At 61.3% G+C, this 24,499-nt stretch overlaps 1 protein-coding gene across 10 annotated transcripts; it reads left to right on the top strand.

The window, feature by feature from the left end:
• Positions 1-24,220, top strand: SLC19A1 (solute carrier family 19 member 1). Of its 10 annotated transcripts, none has more exons than XM_032357427.1 (9): positions 217-235; positions 2,934-3,000; positions 7,471-7,714; positions 9,504-9,643; positions 10,756-10,795; positions 11,033-11,771; positions 11,862-12,054; positions 14,408-14,549; positions 23,473-24,220. In XM_032357427.1, the coding sequence occupies exons 3-9, from the start codon at positions 7,514-7,516 to the stop codon at positions 23,662-23,664; spliced, it is 1,647 nt and encodes a 548-aa protein (XP_032213318.1). In that variant the 5' UTR covers positions 217-235; positions 2,934-3,000; positions 7,471-7,513; the 3' UTR covers positions 23,665-24,220. The 10 variants fall into 10 exon arrangements, with proteins under 10 accessions (XP_032213282.1, XP_032213273.1, XP_032213318.1 ...); XM_032357434.1 differs by lacking the exon at positions 217-235 and adding an exon at positions 1,086-1,213; XM_032357374.1 differs by lacking the exon at positions 217-235 and adding an exon at positions 1,239-2,054.
• The last annotated feature ends 279 nt before the right edge of the window (positions 24,221-24,499 follow it).

Genomic DNA, 24,499 nt, shown 5'->3' with positions numbered 1-24,499 from the left:
CGGGTTAGCCAGAAAAGGAACGTTTAAAATGAGCCAAAAAAAAAAAAAAGAAAAAAAAGAAAAAAAAGAAAAAAAAAAGGCACATTCACTTCCAGCTTGGGATGGCAGGCGGGGTAAGCCCCAGCGGGGGTCAAGGGGCCGGCCCTCCTCCAAGAGGCGGTCACAGCTGGTTAGGGGGCAGGAGTGCCTCCCTCCAGGGCTTCTGCAGAGCTGCAGCCAGGGCCAGTAGGTGTGGGTAGGTTCCAGTGGGTGCTGGAAGGGGCCTCCTGCTGGGGGCTGCCTGAGGAGGTGGCCCCACGGGGGTTTTGGGAGGAGTGATTCAGCTGAGCCTTCCAGGAGGTGTGGGGGGAAGGGGACAGGGAAACAGAGCAGAGGGACGGGGTGTGTGCAGTGGGGGATGCGGGGGGGGGAGGGGGGCGGTCTGGTAGGGGTCGCATAGGGAGGGGGGCCAGGGGACGTTCCGTCGGGTGGGAGCTGCGGGGCGGTGGCAATCCAGTACAGGCTGCGGTGAGGTGGGAGGCCAGACAGACGGCCAGAAAGGGCAGCTGCGAGAGAGGGGATGGTCCAGTGGGGGCTGCATGGGGGCGGGGCAGGGGTTAGCCCAGGCTGTGGGCGAACTGGGATAAGGGGATGGCCCCTAACGGGCTGCGGAGCGGAGAGCGGGTGCCGGGGGTACGGTCCAGTCGGGGCTGCAGCCCTGGGGGTGGGGGAGGCGGTCCAGTCCCCTGGGGGCTGCACGGGCGGCAGGGGAGCGAGGGACAGTCAGTGGTGGCTGGGGCCCGAGTGGGGCGGCAGGTGGGCGACCCAGCAGGGGATTGGGGGCCTGGCGGAGGTGGGGAGACCTCCGGACCCCGCTGCACAGGGGCGGTGTCGGGAGGGGCGGTCCCGTGGGGGCTGCGGCCGTGCGGGCAGACCCGCCGCGGGTACGCCAGGCCCCTCACTGCGGGCCCCCGCCCGCGCCACGAGGCGGCCGCGTGACCGAGGTGGGGGGCGGCGAGGGGGCGGGCCGGGGCGGGCGGAGCGCGGGCCCGGAGGTCCGTGCTCGGGCGGGGGCGTGGTCGGGGGCGTGTCCGGGGCGGGGTTTCGCCGCTTTTCCCGGCAGCGCCCGCGGCCACGGGTCACCGTGTGCGCCGGGACGGCGCGTGCGCCGGGTCCCGGTGGGTCCCCGGCCCCGCCGCCCGCGCGCCCCGAGGAGCGGACGCCTGCCGCCCAGGTACTCCGCGAGGCGCGCGCGGGGGGCTGCGGGGTGCGTGCGAGGTCCCGGGCCGGGCGCAGGCGCGGTCCGCGCGTGCGGGACGCGCCCTGGGCGCACGGTGACCCGTTCTCCCGGCGCTGGCCGTGGGTCCCGCGGGCGGCGCCCCACCCTCGCCTCCGCCCGTGCAGGGAGGGACTCCGGCTTCGCCCGCCCGCCGCCTGATGCCCCCGGACGCATTTCTCCCCGGGGCTCGCGGTGCGCGCCGCTCAGAACCCCACCTGTCACTTCCGCAAGGTCCGGCTAGTTGGGGTCTGAGGGCCGCCCGGACCCTCGCCCGTCACCGTCGGACTCCGTGTCCCTTAGGCGGGATGGGCAGGACCGCGTGGACTCGGTGCTGGCGCCCCGGCCCCGTGTCGCGGCACAACCATCCCGGCGCACGCGTTCCTCGGGCCGGAAGGCGGGGGATCCCCGGCCCACCCACCCGACCCGGGGAACCCTTGGCGCGCCTCCCAGTCCCGTGCCGGGCCCATTCGTCTCCCAGCCCAGAGCTGGAGGCGCGCTGGCGCGGAGAGTGCCGGAGATTGCCTGGAATCCGGCGCCGTGCTGCAGCCCTCTCCTGAGTGGACCCACACCTCGCAGGAGGAAAGTATCCCCAAAGGTCCTGTCTGCTTTCCACGCTTGCCCCGGAGAGTCCGCGGCCTTGGCGCAGGCGCGCGCGGTGTGCTCATGAGGTTCTTTACAATCTCTGGGTGCCCAGCCCCAGCCGGCCTGGTGTCAGAGCAGAAGTTGGAATCTGAGCCAGCTCAGAAATCCGGAATGCGTCTAGAAAAAGCTGTTTTCCATTCTGCTCAGAGCGCAGGTGGGGTTGTGGATCTGCCTCCCGCTTCCTGGGCAAGTGGCTAGTGTTTTCCTCTCTGCAAGTGACCGGGAAGGGCCCCCCTGCCCCCCTCCAGATTGGATCAGCAGAGCCGGGACTTTGTGTCCTGGGGGAACTGCTTCCCTCTGCGGGCCTGGATGCCCAGAGCTCATGGTTGGGGTTCCCGGATGGTGTCCCACCGCCCCCCTGCCTTGCTCACTCCTGACTTGGTGCTACTAGTTCCTTTCTTTGGGAGGGGGCTTTGCAGGATGTTATTAACTCCAGACACTCCAGTTCCTGCTGCTGGGCAAAGCTGCTCACCTCCCACGTGTTTTAAACTTGAGGGTTGAGTGTCTACAGCAGCGATGGCCGGGGGTTTAACTTTACTCTCTGGAACATGGAACTGTGTCAGGTTCTGCGTTTTCACTCAGAAGTTAACAAAACAGCCTTGTTAGCCTGGGAGAGTGGTAGCTGGTTTAAAACCCAGGACACGTGGTGTCTGGTTTTGGGTCTCCCGGCTAACTAGGTCCTGAAGGGACCAGCAGCTGGTGCTCCACACTACCCCCCCACCCCCCGCCCCAGGACAGGTGCTGGAGGGCTGTGAGGAAGGGTCCATGTGGAACTGTCAGAACCTTCTCTGGGAGGCACGTGATGGGGTCCTTTGCTTGCCCTGAGGAGGCCTGAGGTTGCCTGGTGTTGGCTGGGGTCAGCACACTTGTGGTCCAAGCCAGTCCTCTTGTCTGTCACCTGCCCTAAGCGTGGGCACCTCATTTGCCGTCTGGGCTGCCCATGAGCGTGTGAGGGGATCTTTCCACCTTCCCCACCTGGAGTGCGAGCCTGGGAAGGGCCTCTGTGTTGAGAAGAGCAGTCTGTGTTTTCCAGAGAGGACTTTGAGTTACAGCGGCAGTGGCCGGCCTCCTGTCAGGGCTGGTGACTACCCCCAGCTCCGGTGAGTGGAATAAAGACACCCCGGGCAGCCGAAGTCCACTCGGGACGCAGGCGGGGCCCCTGCCGGCTGCCCAGACGGCTGGCTCCTGGGTGGGCCAGCCCTTTTCTTTGAACCTAAGTCCCTGCACGGCGGCCTCTCTCTGGAGAAGCCGGGAGCCAGGGCTCGAGGCCGTGGGCTGTGCCCGGGGCCCTCAGACACCCTGGTACTGGGGTGCCCCGCATTTCTTCTGCAGTGGCCGCTCTTAAAAAAGGAGTTTGAATCAGACTCTGGAGTTTTAGCCCGTTGCTGTGTAGGTGCTGCTGCTCCAGGGGTGGGGCCTTGCTCCTCCCCGTGGCCTCGTCTGGCCTGGCTCCGTTCAGAGGGACCTGTTGTCCAGCCTGTTTCAGAAGTCTCGGTGTTGACAGAGTGTGCAATATGAGCCTCAAAGATGCACATTCCAGAGTGGCCTTGGGCCTCATGACCCCAGGGTGTCGTTCAGATAAGCTTTATCACTCACCTCCTCACCTTGCTCTTGCCGTGGCCTGTCATGCTCGCCCTCGAGGCCTGCCTGTCCTTCCTTCTGTGACACCAGCTGGGGGCACTCGAGCTGCCAGGGCTGACCAGAGGTCCGCTGTGTCGCATGTGCGCTGCCGTGGGACCTCTTCTCTCAGGAATCTGGGGGCTGCCTGTGCGGGGGGCGGGCAGGATGGTGACCACCCTCACCCCAAGTTGGAGGAGGGGCAGGTTTTCTTTTTTCTTTCTTTTTTTTTTTTTTAAAGATTTTATTTATTTATTTGACGAACAGATTACAAGTGGGCAGAGAGGCAGGCAGTGACAAAGGAGGAAGCAGGCTCCCGGCGGAGCAGAGAGCCCAATGCGGGACTCAATCCCAGGACCCTGAGATCATGACCTGAGCCGAAGGCAGAGGCTTAACCCACTGAGCCACCCAGGCGCCCCAAGGGGCAGGTTTTCTAAATAGCGCTCAGGAAGAATGTCTGAAGCAGAAACGCAAGTGCCCAGTTTTGAAGGGATGCGCTCAAGGGTCTGGTACCTTTTGTGCTTCTTGCGTTTTCTCTGCCATTTCTGGTGTGGACCAGGGTGAGGCTGGGCTGGCCGTGGGGCTGCAAATGCGCTCTTTGTCCAGGGTGAGCATTTCCGTTCATAACCTTGGAGAGTGGGTCTGGGCGCCTGGGCAGAGGAGAGCTTAAGTCCCCCTTTCCAGTGGGTGTGCAATGGGTGGGAGACGACTCCTGGGCACCGGAGACCTGGGGTGCACTGGCCCTGTGGGGGGCGGGGGGTGGGGGGCCAAGCCAGCTAAGGGGCTGCAAGTGTGAGTGAACACAGTGTGGTCCCCAAGGTGCGATGCGTGTGAACCCGGGGCTCCATGAGCTGTGGGGACACGGGGCCCTCAGCTTCAGGTGCTTGAAAAACAGGTAGCCACAGAGGCTTGGGCATCTCCCTCACAGCTGGGGGTGGGGGGGCTCTCCACTCCTACCATTATAAATGGGGGGGGGCTAGGTTGTCCAGCTTGCACCCCGCACTGGGCAGTGTTCGCAGATTTCAGGCATGGAGCTAGGGGATGGGCTGGGAGCGAAGGGGCTCCCTGAGACCCTGTCTCTGCAGACGCTCTCCCCAGCCTGTGAGCTCCCTGGCCAGCCCCTGGGGCGGCTCCTTGCGTGCCTGTCCTTCTGGGGTTTGGGGCTGTTGTTACCCTGGAGGACTCCTGGGGGCCCTTCCGAGCAGTGGTCAGGCGCCAGCTTGCCACGCCCCCCGGGGGCACTGGATGTGGAGCTCTGCACGTCCAGCCAGGAGTCCTGAGGCGGCGTCCCCTGCGGGTGCCGCGCTGTTCCACCTGCTCAGACATGCCTGTTGGATGTGTTAAGGTGTAGAGTCCTGGGCCATGACCCAGACCTTCAGAGAGCTGCAGCGAGCAGAGCCCAGAGTGGGAGTTTCTGGCAGTTCTCAGCGTAGTGTACGAAGCACTGCCCCTCGGTTTCGGAAGCGGTAGGAGTCCAGGATCCAGAGCAGAAAACATTAACGCGTTTGGTGTGGTGTTTGAAATTTCCACTACTGCCCAGGACTCGGGGACACCAGGTGAGGGAAGTTCCTGTTGCTTCTGGAGGTGACACCTTTTGAACAGGAGGGCCAAGTCCTCAGGGCTCCTGATCCCTTGGGGGCAGGGGCAGGGGCAGGTGGGGACCCACTCCCAGGGACCCTGGGCTCAGGTGGCTTCTCAGCTGCTCACCCCGAGCCGGAGAGCTTACCTGGCCGGCGGCCAGGGAGTGTACCTGGGAGTAGGAGAGTGAGCTGGAGGGGAGTCTGAGGGCTGGGATGGGTCCCCGGGGTGCACCCCGACATGAGAGTGGTTCTGCCGGTGGCAGGCCCTGGGGCCCTCCCATCTGGTTTTGTTTTAAAGATTTTATTTATTTGACAGAGATCACAAGTAGGCAGAGAGGCAGGCAGAGAGAGAGAAGGAAGCAGGCTCGACGCCGAGCAGAGAGCCCGATGTGGGGCCCGATCCCAGGACCCTGGGATCACGACCTGAGCCGAAAGCAGAGGCTTTAACCCACTGAGCCACCCAGGTGCCCCCCTCTCCCATCCGTTTATGCAAGCTCCCAGTGGGTTCGGGAAAGCACGTACCAGAACCTGCCCTCAGGAACCCTTGGCCTGGTCCCCAATGCAACAGTTTCCCGCAGGGGCAGTGGGGTGGGTGGGGGCAGTGGAAGCTGCAGCTCCCCAGCCTGGCCAATGGTTTCATTTGGCCTCTTGGGAGCACTGAAGGGGGTTAGCCCAGGACATTGTAACTCTTGGGATCACCCTCTCCTGCATCACTCGCTCCCTTGGAAACCCTGGCATTCCCGCAGCTACGCCTCACCTCTGCCCTGCCGTTCCTTGTCGCACCCACAAAGAGACCCACAGCCTGTCTTCTTCAGGGCTTCACTGCTGTCCCTTTGTTGTCCCTGTGTCCCAGAAATAAGCACAGATGCTTAGATGGTGGGAACGGTTCTGCTCATTGGGCCACATAGTTCACTTCCCTGAGGCCCCAGCCCTGGGGTGGGGACTCTGTCTGTTGTCCATGGTCCTGGGTGGGGAGGGCGTCCTCGGCAGTCCCCTGGCCTTCCTGGGCCTCATCCTGGGAGGAGTGGCAGGGGGTGCGGGGGGGACTTCCTGCTTGGACAGTCCTGAGCTACCTGTGTTGGGATCCCTGGACCGCGCATCTCCACCAGGCTGGCCCCACATCTTGGGAACTTTTTGTGCCCACTGCTGGGAATTGGAGAGGGTTTCTCCATGGACCCAGACCCTCTACAGTCACCCTCTGTGAACAGGCCGTGCAGGAATGAGCACAGAGCTGGCCCAGCACCTTTCAAGCAGCCACCCTTCTGCCCTCAGGGCACCCCTGCCTCACCTGAGCCACAAATCCCCGTAGCACTGGCCCCCTTCTTCACCTGACACATGTGACGGCTGCTAGCTTCTGACTCATTTAAAAAAGAACTTTGTATCAGTGCCCTAAACACAAAAGCCATATCCCTTGACACACAGAAACATAGTAGCAAAGATAAACAGTGGAACCCCGTAGGTAGCTCTGACTCCCTGCTCCTCTCTGTTAGGTGTAGGGGGATTGGGAAGGGTGGGAGCCCTCTGGACGGGGCGTCGTCCCCGTGTGACCCAGCGTTGTCCCCGTGTGACCCAGCGGTCTAACTAGTGCAGCTTCTAGCTCTACCCAGAGTGCCCCTGGGTGAGGCTGCCCTTGGGTAGAACACGTGCCTCTGGCTGCTTCTCTTTAGGGCGGCCTCAGCGGCTGCCAGGATCAGGGGCCTTAAGGTCTGGGCCTCTGTCCCATATACTGCCCTTTTGCCGCCCCCACCCCCCCGCGGCTCCTGCGGCTCCCTTGGGCCTCCTCAGCAGCAGTCAGCTTTGCCAGCAGACCCCGTCTGCCACGTCCCCCAGTCTTGTGCTTGGAGTCCCCCCACCAGAGACTGACAGGACGGCACTCCCAGAGTGCGCTTGGGGCCACCAGCCACCCTCACTCTGTGTCTGATGTCCGGCAGGACCCTTCCAGCCTTCACGCTCTGAGCCGTCTTGGGGCCGGGTGACACTGTGGTAGCTCTGGCTGGGTGCCGTGATGCCAGCTGCTCCCCTGGGGCCTCTCCTGGGGAAGGACGTGGGCCCACGGCCACAGCCACCCACTGTGAGCTCGTGGGAGGAGTTTGGGTGCCTGAAAGATGACACTTTAAGTTGTGTTTGGTTTGAGTTGACGGATACTTAAGGTGCAGCAATCTTGCTGGTCTCCTGGTGGTGGTGACCGCCTGGGCTGGCTGGACCAGATGTCTGGGCTGTGACACGCTCCAGGCCTTTCTCGGGGCTGGGGCCCCCGCCCTGTGTGGACATTGTGTCCCGACCACATTGAGAGAGCCCTGGGGTTTGTGGGGAGGAGGCATGGGGTCCGAGGGCTGTTGGTGGAGCCGCCCTGAGCCTGTGCTCATCTTTCAGGAGCGCCATCGTCTCGTCCGGGGCCGCCGGGGGGCTGGGCAGCATGGTGCCCTCCGGCCAGGTGGTGGAGAAAGAGGAGCCCGCGGAGCCGGGGCCGGACCCGGAGCCGGACCCGGAGCTCAAGTCCTGGAGGTGCCTGGTGTTCTACCTGTGTTTCTACGGCTTCATGGCGCAGTTGCGGCCGGGGGAGAGCTTCATCACACCCTACCTCCTGAGCCCCGATAAGAACTTCACTCGGGAACAGGTGCGTGGCCTCCCTGGCCCAGAGGGGCTGAGCCTGCAAGGTTAGGTGGGTGGCCGCGTGGTGGGAGGCGTCCTGCCCTCTGCCCCCCGCAGGGCACCTTCAAGCAGGGGTGGGGGGCGGACTTGGACTCCTAAGCAGGCTAGTTGAGGAGTGACGACGGCAGGCTGCAGATGGGTCCGCGTCTGCTGAGGGTCGGAGGGAAGAGTGCGGGGAGGGGGCACCCTGCACCCCCCCGCCCCACCAGGGGCTCACGTGGCAGGAGACCTCTAACAGCCCTTTGCCCGAAGGGGCCCGGAGGGATTGACTCAGCAGAAGGATGAAGATCTCCAGGTTGCAACTTGGGTAACAGTTTCTACCCCAGGGCGGTAGAGGCGGGAAAGCAGTTTTCTCCCCAAAGCTCTCCTTATCAGGAGAACAAAAGAGCCGAAGGGCTGTTGGTAGATAAAATGTGCCGTCAGGCCTTCTGTCCGGGTGAGGCCTTCTGTCTGAGCCCAGATCCTGCCCTGCTCCTCCTGCCCCCAGTCCCAGGCTGGCGCTGCCCTGTGCTCCTTGGTCCTGCCCAACCCTGGCCTCAGGCACTTCCCCCCCAGCACGTCACTGTGGCTAGACGGCTGGGTCCCACTGAGCCGCGGGCTTTCTCTGGGAGCCTGGCCTTTCTCCCTGACTGAGAGCCTGACCCCTTCCCCTTGTGGACCTTCGAATTCTTAAAAGTCACATGGAGTCGCTGTGCGCATGAGGCCTGACCTGACCTGCCTCAGGTGGGGGCTGGGCCCGCAGTGGCTGGTGTTGTGGCCTCCCTGGCTTATGTCTGCCCCGGGCTTGCGAGTGGGGTTTAGGACGGCCTCTGCGGCGTGTCCCCGCTGGGCTGACTGGGACACTTGTCCACACATGTCCAGGCTGCCCTGACCTCAGTGCACTCTAATGCTTGAACTGGTGCTTCCATAGTGTCTGTTAGCCCCGAGGGAAATCTGCTGCAGGTGTCCTGGGTACTGCCATGTGTGGCCTGGTGTTGCCGGCACAGACTCCTGCCTCTGCCGCCCATGTGGCTGGCTGCCCATTTCCCTCTGTCCCCGGCAGCGGACTGGCACGGCTGAATCTCTGCCCATCTGATAGCCACTGAGAGCCGGCTTGCTCGGCATGTCCTCCTTTGGTCTGCCCAGTGGGCCCTGGGCCTGGCTGGCACCTGCGGTCCTGGGGCTCACTGCGCCGCCTCCACATTTCCTGCAGGGCTGTCCCCCTCCTGGTTGCCCTGGGGGATCGGACTGTCATCTGTTTCTCCCTGTCTGGGCCAGTCACTCACTTTGCTCGTGGTGTCCTGTTATGCTGGGGTTCTAAGTTCTGGTCCCGCCAGATTGTCCCTCATGCTTCTTGCTGGGGGACACCCCCATCCTCTCTGGCTTAGTGACCGGCTGGCTCTCTGTCTTCACATCTGTGACGCCCTTCCGTCAGGCTGCCTAGGCTGAGTCCCCGGCGCCACGCCCACGGGGAGCCCCATCTGGGACTGCTAACAACACTCCTCCTCGCGGGCCTGGCCCCACCTGTCCTCTGTCAGCCTGGGGTCATCAGGGCCCAGCAGGGAAGGCCACTGTCCTGCTCCCCTGCCCTCCCCTCGCACGGGCTTCAGCGCCCCTCCAGGTGCTGCCAGATCGGGCTCGCGCTTCCTGCTGGATTTTGGGGTCCCTCGTCCTGCTCCCGAGAACCCACTGTTTTGCGTCCTTCTTGCCCTGCCGTGGCTCTGCCGCCACCCCCCTCCCACCTCCCCCCTTGTCTTGGCTGCTTTGGGGCCCAGCCGATCCTGCCCATTCAGAGAAGCAGCTGCCTGGGAGCCACCTGGATCCAGATCCGGGCACGGTTCCTATGCTTTGCGGTCAGCCTGGTCCTGGCCTGTCCGCACACTAGGCTCCTGGGAAGGCGTCCAGGCAACACTAGGCTAAGCCAATAGGAAGCTGTCCTTGTGCCAAGTGCTGGGCCACTTGACAGATGCCACCGAACCCCAGGGACTTTGTGGGTGCTCACTCCCCTGGTATCTTCCAAGTGGATGTGGGTCAGCCGCCTCTGCCGGCCCGTTGGCCTGCCAAGCCCGAGGAGAGCCCATGGAGGATGCAGGGCAGGGCGAGAAGGGGAAAGGGAAGGAGGGGTGGTCGGTCCTCCTGAGTCTCTACCCTCTGGGCTCTGCGGCCGGCCGTCATAACTGAGGGGCGGGTGGATGCCCTGGGCATGTCTGGACTCGAGCCAGGGCTCCGTGGCTCCTGGTGGCCCACTGTAGCGTCTTCTTTACCCTGGGATTGACCTGCACTCAGTCTCGGCATTCCGGGAGGCCTTTGGTGCACGGTGCTGTGGGGACCACAACCTTTGGGGTCATCCTTGGCTTTCCTGTGGGGGTGGGGGTTGACGAGGCCACTAGGCACAGGAGCCTCAGCCAGGAGGGATCCAAAACCTTCCTGAGAGTCGCTGAGGCTTGGCCACCTGGGGCTGAGTCTGGGCACAGCCCTAGAAATGCTGTTCTACCCTCATCTGGGACCGCCTGAGGCTCCCCCTGGGTGGGCAGGGCTGCAGACAGCCATGGGTGAAGGCTGAGGCACTGGGTCCACAAGGCCACCTGGAGGCTGGCAGGTGGCGGGCATGGCACAGCCCCATGTGCTGACCTGAGGCTCCATATGGTCTCTCGGTTTCCTTATGTGGGGCCTTGGGGCCTGCTGGCTCTTGGGCCTGGCTCGGGTGGTTCCAGTGCCCGAGACAGGCTTCGTGCCCCAAGCCTGTGGATCACCAGGGAGGCCGTGATCTCTGAGGGCCCAGCTGGGTCTGCCCTAGTGGATGGGAGCCACGGCCAGAGCCCCCTGCTGGAGTCCAGTGGGGCTGGGCACAGGGCTTCCATCACAGCGTCCCTGTGCCCTGGGACCCCCTGAGGTGGGCCGCGGGTGCTGTCCCTCTGCAGAGAGGCGAGGTCCTATCATGGCGGCCCCTCTTCTGTTCCCTTTTCCTTCTGGCTTCCTCCCTCCCTGTGCTCCGTGGAACCCGCTGCCTGAGGCCTCTCCTCCCAGGCGGAGGCATACATGCGTCCCACTGTCAAGGACAAACCAGGTCACATTTTCATCTCCTAAAAGCCTGCGAACCTAGGTTGCCACACGTTCTGGTGTCATTCGGGACCATCAGTGGGTCTCGCCAGCTTTCCACAGGCCGTGCTGGCTGGGCCCCAGGGAGCCGTGGGAGGCCCGCAGGGTGGGTGCCCTCTGATGCGGAGGGCTCGCCCAGGACCCCCGCCCCCCTCCCCAGCGCCCCCATCCCCCCGCCCAGCCTCACGAGCCCGCTGTCCCCCAGGTCACCAACGAGATCACGCCGGTGCTGTCCTACTCGTACCTGGCAGTGCTGGTGCCCATGTTCCTGCTGACCGACTACCTGCGCTACACGCCGGTGCTGGTGCTGCAGAGCGCGAGCTTCGTGGCGGCCTGGCTGCTGCTGCTGCTCGGCCGCTCGGTGCTGCACATGCAGCTCATGGAGCTGTGCTACAGCGTCACCATGGCCGCGCGCATCGCCTACTCCTCCTACATCTTCTCGCTCGTGCGGCCCGCGCGCTACCAGCGCATGGCCGGCTACTCCCGCTCCGCCGCGCTGCTCGGCGTCTTCACCAGCTCGGTGCTGGGCCAGCTGCTGGTCTCCGCCGCCGGCGTGCCCTTCTCCACGCTCAACCTCGTGTCGCTCGGCCTGCTGTGCTGCAGCCTGCTGCTCGCGCTCTTCCTGCGGCGGCCCCGGCGCAGCCTCTTCTTCAACCGCGACGCCGCCGCGCGCCGCGGGGCCGCCGCCTCCGAGCTGGCCCGCATGAACCCGGCCGCGGCGCGGGGGGCCTGGCGGGACTGGACGCCGGCGCGTATGCTCCGCGAGCTGGGGGCCACTGCGCACTCGCCGCAGCTGCGCCTCTGGTCCCTCTGGTGGGTCTTCAACTCGGCCGCCTACTACCTGATCGTCTACTACGTGCACATCCTGTGGAACGTGGTCCACCCCACCGCGGACAGCGCCTCGGTCTACAACGGCGGTGCGGACGCCGCGTCCACGCTGCTCGGTAGGCCCGCGGCCCCGCCCCCCGCGCTCCCGCACAACCCCGCGCCCGCCTCCCCCCCCCCCCCGGCGGTGACCTGTCCTGTCCCCCTAGGTGCCATCACCTCCTTCTCCGCGGGCTTTGTGAAGATCCGCTGGGCGCTGTGGGCCAAGCTGGTCATCGCGGGCGTGACGGCGGCGCAGGCGGCGCTGGTGTTCCTCATGTACAGCACCAGCAACATCTGGCTGTGCTACCTGGCCTTCGTGCTCTTCCGCGGCGCCTACCAGTTCCTGGTGCCCATCGCCACGTGAGTTGACCCGAGTGTGGGGCTGTCAGGACGCAGTCTGGGTGGCCACTGACGTGACAGAGCTCAGAGCAGGCAGTGGCGGGCAGCTGGGAGTGGACAAACCGTCTGCGTCTATTAAGAGGCGTCTTTTCTGGAATGTTCCGCGGGGAGCAGAAGGGGCGTGTGCAGGCAGTGCTGAGCTCGCTCAGTGGTGTGCAGTCGTTCATGTCGGGGGCAGCAGTGAACTGGGCTTTCTCAGTCGGGCCAGTCGTCCCGTTGTCCGCAGCACAGCCTGTCTTGGCTTCTGTGACCCCGAGTGTGATGCAGAGTCTGGTCCCCGTGCTGTCCAGAGGCTGTTGCTCCCACAGAGGCTACTTGCTGGCCTCGGTCACCAGCCATTGTGAAGCCATTCTTCCCAGCGCCCTTCCCTGTTTTCGAGGCCCCAAGTCCTACGTGGGCCTGTCTGTGGTGCACAAGGCCTTTCCTGTCCCCACCCACCACAGGGCAGTGACACACAGCCAGGGAGTGACCAAGTAGTCCTGCTCCCCCTCTGCCGAGGGCTCTCCTGGTGCCCTAGCATTTCTCACACCCCTGGGGACTCCCCTCTGTCTGCCCAGGGATGTCCCCAGAGCTGCCCATCTGCCCACTTCTGCCTTCCAAACCCTTCTCCATCCTGTGTCCTGCTTGCTGCCGAGACCCTGGCATGCTTGAACTGACCCTTTCACGGAGCCGATGCCGCACACCCACATCACATGTGTGGCTCGTACCCAGCGGGTGGGCCTGGCTCTGTTACCAGCTGCCCTTCTCTTGGCCCTGGTTCCCTGCTGGGCCTCACTCCTCAGGGCAGGGTGGGGAACCCTCCTGGTCACCCCGAGTTAGAACATCTGTCCCCACTGGTTCTTGCGCTCAGGCGGCATCCCTAGCTCCTGGTGCAGTGGGGCCACCGACTCTGCGCTCCCCGTGGCCAGGCCCGGGTCTTCCTGCTTCCCAGCACCACTCCCCTCGCTCAGTGGGCAGATGTCCCAGAAGCATCTCCTTGGCACACTCCCACTTGGAAAGGGCTCTATGTCATCTCGCACTGCCATCCACTTCTTTATCTCTGCTGCTGGAATGTCTTTGCTGGTTGTAGAAACCGCAGGAGAGGTCAGGTCCGGCATAGGTAGGCGTGGGGGAGTGAGTGGGTGCCGCTGCCTCCTCCCACCCGAGGCCTGGCTGCTGGCGCTCGGGCCTCTGGCCTGACGTGGCTCGGAGCTCGGCCCTCGGCCTCCGGCCCTGCCCGCCTGGCTGCCCACGTCCGCCGACATCCTCGGCTCTTGCTGGTGCTGAGCAGCTGGGCCCCAGTTGGCGGGGTGACACGCACGGTATTTTCCCTGTGACAGGCCTGAGGTCGGCACCTTCTTGCCTACTTGTGGGCCAAGCTGGTCATCACAGGTGTGACACGTTTCTCTCTGCATTGGGATGGTGGCCACGGAGGGGTCCCAGGAGGGGGCTGGCCGGGCAGAGTGCAGGCTTTGGAAAGGAGGTGTTGGCAGACAGCGGGCAAGCGTGTGGTGGCCCTGTGGGCGTGTGGACCTGATGGCCTTCCTGTAGGGACAGCGTGGCTGGCTCCTCCCTGGTGTCAGTGGCCTGTTCATTTCTGGCCTCTTCTGCTGGGTTCTCTGCTGCGCTTGCGTCAACCGAGTATGGTAGGAGCCTCCCGACGGGTGCCGCTGGCACGGCTCCGTTTGCTCCCACTTGGGTTCATGGAGGCCGTGGGGGACACGCAGGGTGGTGGCGTGGTGTTCTGCCATGGCAGGCACGTGGCCCAGCGTGGGCTCCTCCAGCCCTCCGCCTGATGCGCTCTTTCTCTGACTCCACGCGCTGTCACGCTGCTGCTCGTCTGGGCCCGGCGGGTCTGTCGTGTGCCGCCCTTGACCCAGCACGGTGGCGTCACTCACCCTCTGTCATCCTCTCGAAAGGCTTCTCGGGTGTGTCTGTCGTCGCTTTTCAGAGCTCTAGAGCATCTCCTGTCCAGTCACTCGTTTCTGGAGGTGTTTGTGCAGCGGATCGGGAAGGGAGGGCACATTTGTTCTGCTTTCCTTGTTTGCGCTACTGCCGTGTCCCTGACTCACCACGTCTTCAACAGCGAACGGCCGCGCTTCCCCGAGATGCTCTGCCTGTTCTCAGAGGATGACTGACTGTGCCCCGGAATTACCGGGAGACGTTTCGAACATCCTCCTGGGGGCACACTTGTCCTCGGTCTTGGATTCACGGAGCCGGATCTCGTGCCCGGGCGCGGGGGATGGACGGCTGCTGGCTGGACGTGCCGAGTCCCTTTGAACTGTGGGCGCCTCTCATTCCCCCAGAGTCTGACTTCGGCCGCTTTCCCGTTCAGTTTTCAGATCGCGTCTTCTCTCTCTAAAGAGCTCTGTGCGCTGGTTTTCGGAGTGAATACATTCCTTGCCACCGTCCTCAAGACCATCATCACCCTCATTGTCTCTGACAAGCGGGGTCTGGGCCTCCCGGTCCACTCACAGGTGAGCCCACTTCGGCCTCGCTGCCCGGGGGACGCGGGTGTCTGGGCAGCGGCTTCTCCCACCCCACGGGCCTGGGGCTGTCGGTCTACTGTTGGGGGCAGAGGGGTTGTATGCAGGGCGGGCCGGGCATTTCCGGCCAGACACAGAGACTGGAGCGGAGCAGGGAGGGGAGGGGCGGCCAGATGCCCTCTGACCTCTGACCTCTGCGGCAGCCCAGGTGCTGTCTGTCCTTTCTGGAGGAGCTCTGACCGGCCGGCATCGTCTCCCATGGCGGCTGGTGTCCCAGGAAGGATGGAGGCCTGGCCGTGAGCCCTTCCCTTGGTGGTCCCCGCTCACTGCCCTCATTTGAGAGCTCTGCCCTTGTCAGTGCCTGTCAGACCCGGGCACGGGCTCATGGGCCAGCTCTGTGTCTGCCATACGTGTGACGTGTGGGGATGTGATGTTGGTGCCCCTTCCCTCACCTAACCCTGAGCGGGTTCTTGGTGCTTCTGAGAGGAGCTGGAGAGCTCTTGCTCCTGGAAGGTTGGGCGACACGCACATGTGTGACTCCAGGTGGTCTCAGCCAAGGTAGGACCTGTCTGGGCCAGCTGGAATGAGCCACAAGATGGTAGCCGGGCCCCTGGACCAGTGCCGTCCGCCAGCGGGGCTTGTGGCCTCCATCTGTCTGGAGCCCGGACACCCCGAGCTTGGGGGGCTCCACAGAGAAGTCCTGACTTCTGTCTGAGGGGGCTGAGTGGGCACAGCCTCGGTGACAGCAGAGCTGACTGGGAGAAGGTGCTGGGAAGGACAGACTTTCTCATTTAGAGACGGGCCCGTGGGGTTTGGATGTGCCCTTGGGGAGTAGGAGATCTGAACCATCTGCCCCTGTTTGCAGGCTTCTGGGGGCCTCTAGGCTGAGCACTGGGACTGTCCTGCCCACTGGGGACAAGTGCAGCTGCACCTGCGGGGTCAGCAGGGGGCAAGGGGGCTGTGCCCTGTGCCCGGGGATGGGCAGGTGGGGGGCCTCGCCCGGAAGCAGCAGCCTTTGCCGGGGAGCACCCTTGGCCCTCGACTTTCCACGGAGCCTGGCCTGGCAGCAGCACCTGGGAGGAGCCCCCAGCGGGTCGCCTCTGGGCAGCGGGGTTGTTAGTGTGGCTGGACGGAGGCCTGTCTCGGTTCCGGGAGGGCTCAGTGGACCCAGCCACACGGCAGCCCCAACCTCAGGTTGCTACCCCTGTCGATGGCCCTGTTCAGCCTGGGAGGCCCAGGGGCAGTGTGCCTGGAGGCCGGGCCATGCTCCGGGGCCCACTTTGGAAGAGGGGCTGGGGGCTCTTCCCCAGGGGCTGGGCCTTCCCATGTAGTAGCTCCTGGTTATGTCGGGTCAAGTGCAGAGAAAAATACATTGGGTTTTCTCTGGCTGGTCTCATTTCCCAGTTAAAAAATAAATGTAGACGTGGGGCGGTTAGTTCGTGATCAGAAACGCTGACGGGAGCCGCAGGGAAATTCCCGCTCACGTTCCCTGTTCACGGCCAGGGCGCCCACGCCATCTCACGTGCTCTTCGCCGTAAAAGAAAACAGCAAAAACGGGCATGTTTGGGAGCAACAAAGAATGACAATTCAGGACAAGCCACAGCAAAACCATGGGCGGGCCGGACCCATCCAGAAGAGGGGCGCGTTTTGTGCGGAAGAAGGAGGCAGTCGGGGGGTGGTTCTGACCCGGCGTCCGCTGCAGAACGCGAGGGCTCCGGCTGACCGCGGTTGCTCAGCTTCTCCTCGCCCGGGCGGCGGGGCTGGCTGGTTTCCTGCAGGACAGTCCGTGATCTTCGCGGCTGGGGCCCGTCCTGCGGGGGTGGCTCTGTGGGGTCCGAGGTCGGCCCTGCTTCCTGGAATTGGGGTGAGCGCCAGGGCCCCCTGCCAGCCTCCAGACTCCGCTTGGGGGAGGCTCGCCTTCATCGACTGTCGGTGTTGAGAGGGAGTCGGCGTTCGGGCTGGATGGAGACTCGTGGGACCCGGGGCACAGCAGGTGGGGGCTGACCTGGGTGTGCTTGTTTTTTAAGTTAGACTTCATGTTCGGACAACCGTACGTTCCGATGCTGCGTGAGAGGTAACGTAGACCTACGTGCCTGTTCCCACTGTCCCCGCCGGACACGCCCCGCGTGGGGGGACTGACCTTACACAGGTGACAGCGAGAACGCCCCTGCCCTTCAGGGCCCTGCAGTGGCCGTTCCTGGCCACAGCCCTGACCCCAACCCTACAGTCCCTCCACCATTTATGTATCTTCTTTCAAGAGTGTCACTTAGGTGGAATCGTGGTCTGTCACCTGTGGGTTGGGCTTTCTCGCTCAGCCCACCCCGCCCCCCCGGGATCCACATGGGTCACCATGTGCTCGTGTGTGTGTGTGTGTGTGTGTGTGTGTGTCCGTCCGCCTGTCGCCTTCCACTGGGTGGTGGACACGGCGTGTGTGCTTGGTCCCCGTAAAGGACTCTGGGCTGTTCTGGTCGTTGGCTGTTGAGGACACAGGAGCCTTGAGCACTGAGCACGGGCCGTGGCTTGTCCGGGTGCGGGCGTGGCAGAGCCATGGCCAACTGCCAGGGCTGCTCTGCTTTGCCTTCCTGCCGGCAGGTACGGGGCGGCAGGGAGAACCAGTGCCCCCAGATCCTTTCGGGGTCATCCCTCTTTTTTATTGAGCATCTGACTGGCTGGGGTGGTGCCTGTTTGTGGTCCCGATTGTGTGTCCCTGATGTCACAAGCCGGGCTCTGCCCTCGTGCACCCCCCGCACGTCGTCTGGCAAGACCGCCCTCCGCTCTGCTGCTGCTTCCTACGGGTTGGGGGGGGGCTTGTTTTCAGTCTTGGGGTCTGAGTGTTGTCTGTCTGTGGGAGGAACTAGTCCTTTGCGGGATTTACACCAGACCCTTGAGCAACACACTGTGGGCTACGTGGGTCCATGTAGACGTGGACTTTTTCAGCAGACGTGGTGCTCGCGACAGGTGTGTTTTCTTGGAGATTTTCCGTAGCGCTGTGTGCAGCTGACCGTACTGCAGGAGCGTGATCCGGGGCGCACACGTCCGGGCACACGGGGTCTGCCGCGTCACTGGTAGAGCTGCCGGTCAGTGGCAGGTGACCAGCGATCCGTCGGACGTTCCACGCGGCACCTCTAAGCCCTGCGTTCTCGGGGTCGGCCATGTCTGGTTCGCATGCGCCCTCGGCGGCTGTGGCTCATCTTTCTATCCTGACAGGGTTTTGCAGAGCAGGACGTCTTCATCTTGGCGAGGTCTGATTTGTCTGTTTCTCCCATTACGGATCTGAGTTTTGGTGCCAAGTGTAAGAACTTTTGGCATAACCCGGGCTCTGGAAGTTTCCCCCGGTATCTTCTTTTCTAAAGTTTTAAAGACTGGCCGGGTCGGAAGAGCATGCGATCTCTTGACCCGGGGCTGTGAAGGGGAGTCCCACGTTGGCTGTAGAGTAGTAAAATGCACACGTCAGTAGAGTTGGCTGTAAAACGCATACGTCAGCCTGAAGAAGAAAGACGTAAATGCGGCACCTGGGCGGCTCAGTCAGTCAAGCGTCCAACTCTTGGTTTCGCTCTGGTCACGTTCTCAGCGTCGTGAGCTCGAGTCCCACCTTGGGCTCTGCGCTGGGTGTGGGGGCTGCTTAAGATTCTCTCTCCCTTTCCCCTTCCCCTCCCGCCTTCTAAACAACAAAATACAAAAAGCAAAGGGAACAACTTCTGTAGTTGCGCACGCAAGCCTGTGAGCCGTCTGAGTTACGTTCGTGTGGGGTGTGCGGTGTCCGTCAAGGCGGCTCGTCTGCGCTCGTCCCGCCACGCCGGGGCTCTCCTGCGCCTGGGTCAGGATCCGGTGGCGCGTGTCTGCGCGAGTCTGCCTGTGGCTTCTCGTGTGGCCCTGTGCTCTGCTCCCGCCCCTCCCCTGCAGCCTCCCGCTCTCCAGCCGCGCGGGACGTTCGGAAACGGGGCAGACCGATTCCTCCAGCTTTGACATGTTTCCTCAGAATTGTTTGAGCTGTTACAGCATCTTTGCCTTTCCGTGTAAATTTTGGAGTCGTTCCTCAACTTACCGAAGTCCTGGCTGGTCTCGAGAATGTCGCGCTGTCATTTCTGGGAGACGGAAAACCTCTGCTCCTCGAGTCTCCCATCTGTGGACAGGCGCACTCTCCGTTTAGTTAGAACTTTCTGGGTTTCTTTCAGCACTGGTGGTTCTCAGCATAGATTGTACCTGCTGTGTTAGATTTGTACCTGAGTCTTCCGTCGTTTTTTCCAGCAGTCGTGAGTGATGCTGTGTTTTTAATTTTCGCATCTGCACGTGCTGCCAGGGCTGCCGAACAGAACACCAGAGGCCGGTGGCTCACACAGGCTTTTTTTTCTCGCAGTCCTGGAATCTAGAAGTCCGAGACCAAGGTGTGAGCCCGGCCGGCTCCTCCAGAGCAGCCCACTGGCGCGCAGACGTCGCCTTCTGTGTCCTCATGTGGCCTTTTCTCTGTGTGTTTGCACGTCTGTGCCTCTCTCCTCAGGACACCAGCCCTGTTGGAATAGGGCCCATAGTTAGGACCTTCTTTGACCTTAATCACCTCCTTGAAGGCCTTGTCCCAGATACGGTTGCACTGGGAGTGAGGCTCTCACAGGTGAACTTTGGGCAGGACATGGTTCAGTTCGTAGCAGTATCTGCTACGTGTGCCCTGAATGCCCAGAAATAAAGCCGGTGCTTGAATGTTGGTCTTTCACAGTCTCACTGAAGTCATTTATTGGTTCTGGGGAGTTTGTTGTCCCTGTGCTTTTAATTTCCTAGTCTTGCCTTCCTGAAGTTGGCTCGAACTTTCTCTTTCTCTCTCTTTTTTAAAATTTATTTGACAGACAGAGATCCCAAGTAGGCAGAAGAGGCTGGCAGAGAGAGAGGGGGAAGCAGGCTCCCCGCTGAGCAGAGAGCCCGATGCGGGGCTCGATCCCAGAATCCTGGGACCACGATCCGAGCCGAAGTGAGAGGCTTAACCCACTGAGCCCCGCAGGTGCCCCTTGGACTTTCTCTTTATCATTTCCTTCTACTTGCTTTATATTTATGTTGTTCGTGTTTTTCTAGGTTCATGAGGTGAGAGCTGCCATTTGTGGTGTTTGTGTTTTCAGGGCTATGCCTTTCCCTCCCGGTGCTGCTGTAGCTGCACCCGCACATTGGTGTGTTGCATTTTTGTCCATTCCAGTGTATTTTCTGATCGCTCTTGAGACTTTCTCTGACCTATAATTATTTCAAAGAGTTTTGTTTAGTTTCCAGGTGTTTGGAGATTTTCCCATATCTCTTTGTTGCTGATTTCTGTTTTTATTCTGTTTTGTGATCAGAGAATACTGTCTGTCTGTCTTTTAAGTTGACTGAGGTTTGTTTAATGGCCCAGGATGTGGTCTGTCTTGTTAGGTGTTCTGTGGACCCTCGGAAGGGTGTGACTTCTGCTCTTGTTGGATAGAGCGTTTTATAGATTCCTGTCAGGCAGGTCCTCTTGTTGGTGGTGATGTCGACTTGCTCTCCATCCTTGTGACTTTTATCTCATCCTGATGTTGAGAGAGGGGTGTTCGCATCTCTGTCCTCAGCCGTGGGCTTGGCTGTCTGTCCTTCTGGTTCTGTCACGTTTTTGCAGCACGGCCGTAGCTCTTCTTTCTGTTGCATGTGCCTTGGGAATGGCCGTGTTCTTGGTGGATTGAGCTTTGACCATGATGGAATGGAATGTCGTTCTCTGCCTCTGGTCATTTCTTTTCTCTGAAGTCTACTCTGCCTGCCAGCAACATCACCCATTTTCCTGTAACTCATGTTTGCACGATACATTCTTTCCTGCCCCTTTACCTGTTAACCACCTGTATCGTTGCATTTGAAACGAGTGTCCTGCAGATCGCAGACGGTTGAGTCCTGTTCTTTCATCTATTCTGCCTTAGTAAGTGGCCAGTTTAGGCCATTTACAGTTCGTGTAACGTTGAAGTGCTGGAGTTGATGCTGCCTTACCATTATTCTTTTCTTCTCCCTGCTTTTTATTTTCTGTGCCTTCCTGTGGATTATTTGCACATTCTTTAGAATTTCATTTTGGTTTATCTCTGGTGTTTTTTCAGTATATCTCTTAGTATGGCTTTTTTGATGGTGGCTTTTTGGGTTAAAAGAGCAGTTTGAGTAAAGTATAGAAATCTTGCCTCCTACTGTGTCATTCTGTCTCCCACTGTTAATAGCACCGTGTCTTGACTGTTTCCTCCGTGTACCATGACAGCCACATGAGACTGGGTTCTGACTTCTGCTTTAACTGTCCAACATTTAGAAGATTCTAGAGGAGAAGGAAAATCTTCCGTTTACCCGTGATTTGGCTCTCCGTGTTCTTTCTCTTTCCAGTTGGTCCAGGGTTTCTTTATGATTCCTGTTTAGAGCACCTCCTTTAAGCCATTCTTTTTGGGTGGGTTGACAGACTTCTCTCTTAGTTTTTCCTTCTTCCAAGAGCGTCTTGATTTCATTTCTAAAGATTATTACTGGATGTAGGGCTCTACATTGATAGCTTTTTCTTTTAACTTTGAAAATGTGTTCCCTTCTTGTGGTTTTCATGGTTTCTGATGAAAAATCCGCTGTTTTCCCCTTAAAGTGTCCCTTTTTTTCTGGCTGCTTTCATGAGTTTTTACTTTTTCTTTGCCTTTCATTTTCAGGAGTTTAAATACGGTATGCTGGTCTGGTTTTCTTTTTTTTTTTTTTTAAGATTTTATTTATTTATCAGAGAGAGAGAGCGAGCACAGGCAGACAGAGGCAGAGGGAGAAGCAGGCTCCCTGCCGAGCAAGGAGCCTGATGCGGGACTCGATCCCAGGATGCTGGGATCATGACCTGAGCTGAAGGCAGCTGCTTAACCAACTGAGCCACCCAGGTGTCCCTGGTCTGGTTTTCTTTGGGTCTGCCCTGTTCATGGTTCCCTCAGTGTCTTGGATCTGTAGGTTTATGTCTCTTACCAGCTCGGGGAATCGTCAGCCATAATTTCGTTGAGTACTTCGCCAGCCCCGTCCTCTTTCCTTCTGTGGGATTCTCATGACACGGTGTCGTGTCTTTTGTTGTAAAGGGAATGAGATCAGCCTGGGACTCTTTGGTCTGTTTTCTCGCTGCTCAGAGTTGGTGACTTGTCGTCCCATCTTCCTGCTCACGGAGTGTTTTCTCTGTCCCATCGGCTCTTCTGCAGAGGCCATTCTTTGAGTTTTTAGTTTGGTTATGGCATTTTAGTTCTGTTTTTTCTTGAATGTTTCTCTCTGTTCCTGCTGTGTTACTGCTTGTTGAAGCATTTTCATCTTGGCTGCTTTAAAGTCTTTCTCCGATGGCATTGCTGTCCGTGTCATCTCAGCCTCATCTGTTGACTGTATTTATTCAGTCAGAGGCCTTTGTGGTTCTAGGTCTGCTGGGTGAGTGACTGAAAACTGGGCATTTTGGAAATTACGTTATGAGATCTGGATCTTACTGAAACCCTCCAGTGTAACTGGCTTCTCCCGACACTGCTCTCACAGACAAAGTTGGGAACGTGGGCTTGTCACAGCCAGGTAACAGGCTCCCCAACAGCTCTCCTGACCTAGGGGTTGATGGGGGCCTCCTCCTCACTGCTGGGTGGGGATGGGAGTTCTGGCTCCCCACCTGGCCTCCAGCCTCCCGCACTTAGGAGGTGCATGGGGGCCTTGTATGGCTTCCCACATGGCCTCAGGGGACACAGCAGGGCTGGGGTGTTCTTGCTGCTGCTGAGTGATGGTGAGAGTTCTCACTCTGCGCGCAGGAATTTGGGGGCTGTTACAACGTGGGCAGAGTGAAAGTCTGGGCTTTCCCTGTGGTCTCTGCTGGGGTGAGCGTTCCAGCTCCCTGCCCTGCCTTGACCACCACCACCTGGTTAGAGTCTGGGCGGTGAGGCTGGGTCTTGCTGTAGCCAGGGGCTCCCCTCTGTCAGGTCCCTGTCCTGGGTGCCCCTCTCCTCGTCCTTTGGCTACAAAGAACAGCTTTTGTTGGGGTATTTTTCCTTTATCAACTGGCTTTTCTGGATTACTGGTTTTTTCAGATCTAAAAATAAACCCAGTGCAAAGTTAAAAAAGCTCAGGGGACACATGTCTGCGTCCTCTGCTGCAGCGGCCCGACTGGTGAACTGCCCTCCACTGCCCAGAGTCCCCTGCTCGTGTGTGTTCTGCGTGTGGTGTCCAGGCTTCCAGCCGTAGTCAGGGGAGGGGCAGGGAGACAATGACCATCACCCCCCAGAAGCAGCGTCCTTCAGGGCTAGTTCCCAGGGTCGGTGTGAGGATGAGCTTTCCCGAAGGCATCGGAGAGGGGCGTGCCAGGAGCAGAGCGCCGCGGCCTCGGGTGGGACTCATGCCTGGTCTGGCGCGGGGATGCGGAGACCGTCCAGCACTGTCCGGCCTGGAGGTCGCTAGAGCAGCTGGGGCGTGTGCAGCTGCACCTGTCTGGGCGGGCACCGGCCTTGTGCTTGGGAATGCCTGGGTCTTGGGGCTGTGCAGCTGGGCCTCTGGTGCCTCGGGCTGCAGGTTCTCGACCGTGCTCTGCACACAAAGATGTCCTCGAGCCCTTGGCCGCTGTGGAAACTTGACCCACAGAGGGAAGCACATGTTGTCCCAAAGTGAGCAGAGAGCCTTGGGTGATCACAGAGGCCTCACCGTAAAGGACGTGTGCAGGGTTCTGTGGGAAAGTGGCGGGAGCTCCCAGGGCTGTGCTGGACTGTGGCCTGGAGGGGAGCAGAGAGCGGGCTTGCCCTCCGTGGGACTGACCCCGGGCCATCCCCTGACCCCTGAGCACCCGTCCCTGCCCCCTGCAGTGCTCCCGTGGCCTCCGCAGGAGGGAGAGCCAGGGAGGCCTGCAGGGTCCCCGCCCGGCTGTGCCTACTCCCTCTGCGGGGCTGGGCTCACCCGTCCCACCCCACCCCTGCCCCTCTCTCTGCTGCAGTTTTTCATCTACTTCGTGTACTTCCTGGTGCTGTTTGGCGTCTACCTCTTGGGGGCCTTGGTGGTGGTCCTGCGGCATTTCCGGGACGGCCGCCGCGCGCCCCAGCCCCCAGCGCTGAGCCCCGCGGAGGAGAAGGCCATGCAGCCGCTGGCCACCCTGGAGCAGAGCCTGCAGCGTGAGGCCAAGGCCTGACCTCCGACCCCAGAGACCACCCCCAGGATCCTCCACGCCCGGCGGCCTTGGCGTTTCAGGACAGACGCCCCGTCCACGTCCCCGCCTCTCGGTGTCAGCGATCCAGGTGTCCGGCCTCAGCTACATTCCAGGGTTCAGACTGTGGAACCAGTGACCAGCGGGGACCCTCCACGGCACCTCCCTGTGCCCTGCGCCCAGGGGCTACCTGCCTCAGGAGGGGCCATGGCTTGTTTTACTGTGGCCTGAGGGTGGTGCCCCTCCGCCCTGCGTGGCACTCTGGTCCTGTCCCCTCACCCGCGGGGACACTCGGGCAGCTGCTGGGACACTGGGGGCTGCGCTGTCCCCGCCCACATGTGGTGGGCAGTGGGGTTCAGGTGCCTCCTCATCGTCACCCCCCACCCTGGGAGGCAGGCCCTGCTTGTCCCTGGGGACCCTTGACTGGGATGGGGACTCGGCCCCGTAGCACGAGGCTGGGAGCCGGACGTCTGGGGCCCGTTTTCCAGGTACCTGCCTTAGTGCTCTTGCTTTTTTAAAAAAAATTAACCTGAACGAGAAACCTCAGTAGGCTCTTGTGTCCTGTGAGGGAAGCTAGACATTGGCCAGCAGGCCCGTGTCAGGGGGATGTGGGGTCCCTGCTCCAGACCCCGCTTCTCCCCAGGCCTCCAGTGGCCTGCCCGTCCCCAAAGGGGGTTAAAACTGACCTACCTCAGCAGCGGCTGCGGGCAGTGTGGGGCTGCTGGCCTGCCAGCCGAGACGGGCCCCTCCCGGAGGGCGCCCCCAGGGTCTCTCAGCCTGTTGTGTCCCTTCCGAGATGCAAGACTGTCTGCTCTCCCTG

This window comes from Mustela erminea, chromosome 1 (genome assembly GCF_009829155.1).
Source record: "Mustela erminea isolate mMusErm1 chromosome 1, mMusErm1.Pri, whole genome shotgun sequence".
NCBI classification, from domain to species: Eukaryota; Metazoa; Chordata; class Mammalia; order Carnivora; family Mustelidae; genus Mustela; species Mustela erminea.
Note: the sequence above shows the minus strand (reverse complement) of the source record. Positions and strands in the feature narration are given on the sequence as shown.

What these genes read in the sequence shown, in the direction of transcription:
- SLC19A1 (XM_032357374.1), top strand. Translation starts at nt 1,922, where the DNA reads ATGAGGTTCTTTACAATCTCTGGGTGCCCAGCCCCAGCCGGCCTGGTG. An exon ending in CCATTCTGCTCAGAGCGCAG is followed by an intron (nt 2,055 to 2,933) that starts GTGGGGTTGTGG and finishes TGTGTTTTCCAG; the next exon opens with AGAGGACTTTGAGTTACAGC. An exon ending in AGGCGTCCAGGCAACACTAG is followed by an intron (nt 9,644 to 10,755) that starts GCTAAGCCAATA and finishes CTCTCCTCCCAG; the next exon opens with GCGGAGGCATACATGCGTCC.